The sequence below is a fragment of the Tamandua tetradactyla genome, chromosome 17 (assembly GCF_023851605.1).
Source record: "Tamandua tetradactyla isolate mTamTet1 chromosome 17, mTamTet1.pri, whole genome shotgun sequence".
NCBI classification, from domain to species: Eukaryota; Metazoa; Chordata; class Mammalia; order Pilosa; family Myrmecophagidae; genus Tamandua; species Tamandua tetradactyla.
The window spans coordinates 33602399-33609622 of NC_135343.1; the positions used below are offsets into that span (position 1 = coordinate 33602399).

A 7224-nucleotide genomic window follows, 5' to 3' on the forward strand; every position below is an offset into this window, starting at 1 on the left:
GAGAGGTCATTCTGGAGGTTACTCTTATGCAACTTTCAGCCAGATATTGCAAACTGCCACAAAATGGCAAACCCCAAACAACAGTATTCCTGGAAACCCTGAAAGATATCCTGGGCTCTATAAAATTTTACTTATTAAGTTTGTTTTTCAGAGACTTAAAATCTTCAGATTGTTCCAATATAATAGAAGCTCCGAGACCCAGAAATACTGGACTCCTCAATAACAACAACCAGTTTCCATTGTTTCATTACTTTGCCCCCTAACGACAATGCCTCTTTTTAGCCTTGAAGCAGTTAGAAGAGTCATCGCTCCATATCTCTCAAGATTGAGAGATAATTATCAAATGAGAGGAAGGAACTGTAACCAAGAAATCAGGATTTAAGGGATGATTTTGATTACTGGATCATTATATAGATATCCCTTTCTGCTCTCTAGTATATTGGAGTGGACAGAGGGAAATACCTGAAATCTGTAAATTGTAGTCTAGCTGCCTTGATCTCTGATAATGATTGTATAGCTCTTATCTTCTGTCCCTGGAATCGTAAAAACCTTGGGACTAACCTTCATTTGTACTCAGTTATCCAGTTTTTCAACTTTGGAGTCTTGTAATCACTAAAGACAGCCCCTAATGTTTATTAACGAAGGGTCTTGGGTCAGCCTGGAACTGACCCACCCCAAGTGCAAAGTTATCTTGATAACAAAGACTAGATCTAACCAAAATGGGCCCACCTGACTTGCACAGTAGCTTAGTCTTTAACCTGCAAGTCACCTACCTCATTCCGCCATTTTCTTCCATATGTTCTGTGACTAAACAATCTGTGCATGCTCGATAATCAAATCACCTCTAATTACCTCATCTGGGGCCACTGTATTCATTATCCTACACCCTGCCCATCTTTTTCTCTAATAAAACTATCAGAGTTAGAAAAAAAAAATCAAGTAACCCAAAAGCCTTTTACCTGGTAAATGGTTAAACAAGCTGTGATACATATAAAAAGGAAAAAAAAGTACTGGTACGTGCAACAACATGGGTGACTCCCCAATGCCTTATACTAATTCACTTCTTTCATAGAAGCTAGACCCAAAACACCACAGACTATATGATTCCATTAATATGTTCTGGAAAATTCAAAACTATAGGAACAAAAAAACAGATCAGTAGTTGCCAGGGATTGGTAGTAGGGGATGTGCTGACTTAAAAGGCACACAGGGGGATTTGTTTGAGGCGATGGCACTGTTCTGTTTTCATTGTGGCAATAGCTACATAGCTGTGTGCATTTTTCAAAACTCAAAACCATACACTAAAAGGAGTTGTTTTACTATATGTAAATTTTACTTCAATTAATCTGGATAATAGAAGTCAAAATAAAACCACTTCTTAGCTTAAAAAGTAATTCAATTCCAGTAAAGCAGAGCTTCTATTGATTCCGTAAAGGTAATAACTTAATGGTTTTGCTCCTTTACTCTGCAGTTTGCTGGGGGTATTTATTCCAGACTTGAAGCGCAAATCAAGGCCTCAGTGCCAGTCAATGCTCGGCAAAGCAGCACAGAGAAAAATACAAGGTAAATCAACATGAACTAATTCAGGGTGCCTCTGGCTTTGAAATGATTTTATTTTATTTTTTTTTTTAACATGAATCATTTGAACGTAGAAGCACGTAATTTGAGCTTGGTTTTATGTTTCAAGGATTAGCTAATCAAAATATTAACCACCTCATTGATTGATTGTCTTAAACTTTGATAAGATTCTGTCTAAAGAATTTTTTTAGAAGACCCATTCGTAAATTAAAAACAAAAATGTATGCTTACCTGAGTTTAACCAAAAAGGTTATGCACACAAAATTTAAATGAAAGGATAGTTCTTATTTAGAATTTTCTGTTTATTGAGTTAGCTCTCCTCTGAGCCAACTGCTGATAAAATTGTAAGCTACTGTCCTGTGAAAACTTCAGCAGAATTTTTGTACTATTTGTAGATTAAGCATTATGTAAAATTTTGAAAGTTATAGAAATCACTGAAGTCTTTGCCATTATTTCTATTATTATTTTATTTCTCTTAATAAAATGTAACTTGTGGGGTGGTGCCACAGTGGCTCAGTGGCAAAAATTGCCAAGCTGAAGACCCTGACTCGATTCCCGGAGCCTGCCCATGTCAAAAAAAAAAAAATGTAACTTGTGGATCCTGTGTCATTTTACATTTTCTTTTAGAGATTACAGTTATTGAGATTTGAACTTAATACTACAGATCTAAATGCTTTATCTACAAATTTGAAGTCTGAGAAAGCTCAGAAAGCCACGTCTCTTTCATGCATTTGTGATAATTCAAACCTGAACTAAGCTACTGTAATACTATTTATAGTTTTTATTTATCTTATTTAATATTAATGTTCCTTTCTCTGAGGAAATAATGTAAATAATAATGTTTGATATATAATACCTTATGCCTACCATATTATCTTTCAAAAATCTAAGAATATCTGAATTCTAAAATATATCCCACTCTAGGGGTTTTAGAAAATGGATTGTGGAACTACATGAAATTTCATTAAACCTCTATGCTATCAGGCAGCATAATCTAAATCAACAGCAGCTTCCTGTTCTCTTAGAAGCAGCTCTGACCTTCTTTTCTGTTTAAAAAATCTAGGTCTAAAAGTCGTTTTGGTCAAGGGCGTCCTGCATAAAGCACCTTACGTAGAACTAAAAAGACAGAGGCATACTCCTGGACATCCGAAATTGCTCACTTCTTGAAGATCTTAAGACCAATGACGTCCAAAGTTTTAAGTTATTATTCTTGCAAGCCACATAAATGATAATACTAAGAGAAATATATAGTTAGAGCATATGAAAATCTGATTGTAAATAGGAAACTTCTTAAATCTAATTTTTTTTTAGTCTGATGCTGGCCTACGTAGAAAACAATTATTTATAAATTTGCTTACTTAAAATTCCTAATTTAAGACTGCTTTATTTATTTATTTGAAAGAGAAGATGCCTAAACTTTCAATTAGTTAAGATTTTTTTAAATACTAAAATATTGGAACACAGCTGGTAGCATAACCATTTGTAGCACTGATTGTAGTATGTCCTTTGGGCTGTAAATCTTGAGATAACATTAAGAATTACTATTTGGATGATGAAATTTGCATGAATGATAAGGAATGACATTTCAAAACTGCATTATATAAAGTTTGAAGGTAAGGTATTTCCAATATGAGGCAGAAGAGTTCATTTCTTTCAGCATTATTCCATGGAAAGCACAATGTTAATCCAACACTCTTTTTTTCACTCTTTAGTGCTTGTCTATTAGTTATCTGAGCTGGAATTACAGATTATTACCTCTTTCCTCTGTGAAGCTGTTGTCATTCTGAATTTGTTAAAATAATCATTAATAGTTCGAGGATAGTAAGTCATTTCAGTTATATAACATGTACTATACAGTTCTCAGGCCTCTAAAACCCAACTGTATTTCTATAGCCATTCAAATAACCCCCTTAAAGCATTTATGATTGCTATTTACTTTAGAGGTATAGAGGAGAGTTTCCCAAGTACACTTGGTGAGGAAAAAGTTGCATATGCTCAAAAAAAAATCACAAATTTTACTCTGTAGATCATGTTTTAGTTTTTCTAACCAGACAGAAGAGTGCTCAGGGAAATTTTATTCCAAACCATAAACATATAATAAATTATGTGTTTGGAAATTACTTATTGTATAGCTCTCTAAAAAACTCTAAGATGCACTTTTTTTTTAATTTTTTAGTCTTCATTTGCCTTATAATTGAAACTGTTGAAATTATTTAGAGAAAAGATTTTGATAATGGCTGACAGAACAACAATTTCTATTGAAATGTTGAAATGTTACACTCAGATGGCACATACAGAAATCACTATTTTAAGTAAGTATTTTAGTTAATAGATGAAGCTAGGTGTTATTTGATGTCATATGTGTGGCTTTTTCAAGGTCTTTGAACTTCTGTTTGGAAAATTTGTTCCAGTTTATATTTTTCAATTGTTTAATCTTTTGAAATGAATTTTAACTTTTTTTATTTTCAAAAGAAAATATTTTGGTAGTACATTGTATGAAAGTACATGTCAAATACCAGAATCTCGTTGTTGTTTACCATATTCTCAGATAAAAAGATTTGGGTTTGGACATGTTTACAGTGCTGTGATGATCACTACTAGAGGAAAAATATATGTTCTTTTGATTTTTAACTAATGTTAAAAAAGCATATTCTTCTCCCCTATGGGTACTGTGCCACTAAATTGATTTTTACAAAGCAGAATTTGGTTCTCCTCAGAATGTGCTTTTTATTTTGTTAATGTCTGCCTGTAATACATAGTACAGGTACTATGAATATTTTAATGAAATTATTAATAGCATTTCTTTTGCCAAATACTTTGGGGTTTTACCTTACATTAATTCTGAATTCACGTCTCTCTTGACTGAAATAAATATTAATGACAAAAATTGTTTGACATGTCCCTTAATCTGTGTTATTTTATCTTCTCAGAGAAAATCTGTATGGGTCTAGATTTAGGGTTTTTCATGGAAAATTAGTACTGTTACAAGGTCAGCTTTTTTTGTTTTAAGATTGTTTTAGATGATGTTATCCTGGTAATGATGCATCAAAACATTTCAGGGATAAAATACCTCAGGAAAGATTAATACCACACAAGTGGAATCCCACTGAAGATGATTCCACATAATTGTATCATTTTGTTTGTTTTGCTTCTTCAGAATGGTCAGCCAGGCATTGTGGGGTGTGCTAATTACTTTGCAACTTCAGGCTGAAACTCTTATCATGCTAGACTGTTAAAGACAAATTTTCATAATAAAAACAGAAAGGTACCTTTCAACTCCAATACTTAGGATTAATTCCTCAGCCAGCTTTCAGCTACTCATTGAGCAACTATTATGATTTCCTACTTTTCCCACTTCCCAGAAAAAAAGGCATTGGAATTCCTAATCGGTTCAGTTTTGATAAGCTAATTATTCCACTCTCATCTAAAGCCAGTCTCCTAGGAAAATAATGTATAAGTAATGTTATTCCCAACCTATAGGGTTAGTTAACATCTAGAGCAATTCACGAAGTACTTTTCTAGTTTATAGTAAGTTCTCAATAATGTTAAAAGAAATTAAATAGAGTTACTATGGCTAGGTGATTTAAAATGGAATCGGAAGATCATCCTGGAGATTACTTGTATGCAGGTCTCAGCCGGGTATCACAGACTGCCAAGGTAGGCAAAGACTCAAGCAGCAGTGTTCCTCAAAACCCCAAGGACAATTAGTGTACCCCACATACCACCAACCACAACTTCTATAGTCTTCTTTTCCTTAAAAACCCTTGCCTGGAAAAGCCAAGATGGGACACAATTTGGGCTGCTACCTGAATCTGCTCCGTGAATTGGCAATTCTAAGACCCCAAATAAATGCTTCTGTTGCCTTAAAGCTTAATTTATTCCTTAGTTGAAAGTAAATAAGTATTATTTTTGCACTGTTATTAGTATTTGGAACGTGGCCTTTAAGATGAGAGTTTGATATCCCTCGTCCCAAACTTGAGTTCTTAAGAGAGATTGTGTGTGCACATGCATCCCTGTGTTTAGTTCCAGAAAGAAAAGAGGCACCTTACACGGCATCATGATTTTTTTTTAAATCGTAGTAAATGTCTTACATATTTAAGCCGAGTAAACATTTATAGGAAAATCTAGGTAGAGAAAACTATTTCCTGATACACAGTGGTAGCTTATGCTGTCTGCCAAGAGGCTTCCTGTGATGGTAGCCGATGTCTTTCCCCCAGCGCTTAGTGAAGGAGAGAGAGTGAAGATCTTATAGCACCTCTCTTTCCAAAACATCTTTCCTTGAGAAAGTGTAGGTAATTTGGCTCTTACAATTTGTCTGTGACAAGGCCAGTTCTTATCAAACTAGAGGTGATGCTGGTCCAAGTAATTGCTATTTGTAGAATGCTTTGTATGTGCTGAACATGATGCTAGTGCTCTTATATGCCTTGTCTAATAAACCCTAAAAATCAAATATTATCCTCATTTTATAGATGAAGAAAGTTCAGAGAGGGTAAACCACACATTCCAACATCTTGAAGTTTTCTCTTGGATTTCCTTAAACACACTCTTAAAGTGCCTCCCGCCATATTGAGACAACTTGTCAATCTCAAGTTTATCCCGTCAGATTCCTTCTATCCTTGACTTTCACAGATGCCAGGTCTCTCTCTTGGGCCTCCTCTTTATTTCTCCCCAGGTGAACTCATCCAGTCCCATGGCTTCAAACAATTATCTACCCTAATGATACCTGAAATCTTTATTTCCAACCCAGCTCACTTCTTACAGTATCAGATTTGTTTGTCCAACTGCCTACTTGACATTTGTTCTTGGAAAACTAGTAGGTATCTTTAACATAATCAAAACAGAACCAGTGATATATCTCCTCTTCCATTCCACAAACTCCCTGCTCATTCAGGCTTACTTTTCCCCAGGTCAGTAATGGCACTACTGCCCATCCAGCCTCACAAGCCAAATATGTAGGAGTTATTCTTTATTCTTCTTTTCATCACTCCCCACATCCAAGTCATCAGCAGATCCTATACATACCCCAAATCAATCCACTTCTCCATCTCTGTTATCCCTAGCCATTAACATCTTTTATCTGAAGTGCTACAAACACCTCCTAAGTGATTTCCTAGCTTCCATTCCACCCTCCGTACAATGCATCCATAAAGCAACCACAGTGAATCAGATCACACCACTCCCTTGCTTAACACTCCAATAGTACCTCATCAAATCTAGAATAAAATCCAACCTTTGTAACTCTGCTTTTCAAAGTCCTAGCCGGACCCCTCCCTGTCTCTCAGACCTCCCTTTCCCTCTTTTTTTCTTTTTTCCTGCTGCCCCTTCCTCTCTTTCTTTTCCTATTGTCTTCCATAATGCAAATATTCATATGCTTGATGGTTTCTGTGGTGATTTGGAACTGTATGTACCCCAGTAAATTATGTTCTTTAAATTAGTGCATTCCCATTGGTGTATGTCTATAGTAAGTAGGACATTTTGATGGGGTTACTTCAGTTAAGACATGCCCAGGGTGTGTCTTAATCCTTCTAAAGACCAATCTTTAATCCTTATGAAGGACTTGAGTCCTTTTAAAATGGGATCAAGAGAGAGAGAAAGAGAGAGAGGGCCATGGAGGCAAGAGGTAGAAAGCAACAAAACCCAGAAGAG

The 7224-nt window shown here is 35.2% G+C and overlaps 1 protein-coding gene across 5 annotated transcripts in view; it reads left to right on the forward strand.

The window, feature by feature from the left end:
• SANBR (SANT and BTB domain regulator of CSR) overlaps positions 1-4454 on the forward strand; it is a 90643-nt gene extending 86189 nt beyond the window's left edge. For all 5 annotated transcript variants that reach the window (XM_077134312.1, XM_077134315.1, XM_077134313.1 and 2 more), the window contains 2 exons: positions 1472-1563; positions 2642-4454. In XM_077134312.1, coding sequence (XP_076990427.1) covers positions 1472-1563; positions 2642-2678 — 129 coding nt within the window. In that variant the 3' untranslated portion in view covers positions 2679-4454. The remainder of the gene's footprint in view (positions 1-1471; positions 1564-2641) is intronic.
• Positions 4455-7224: the final 2770 nt, after the last annotated feature.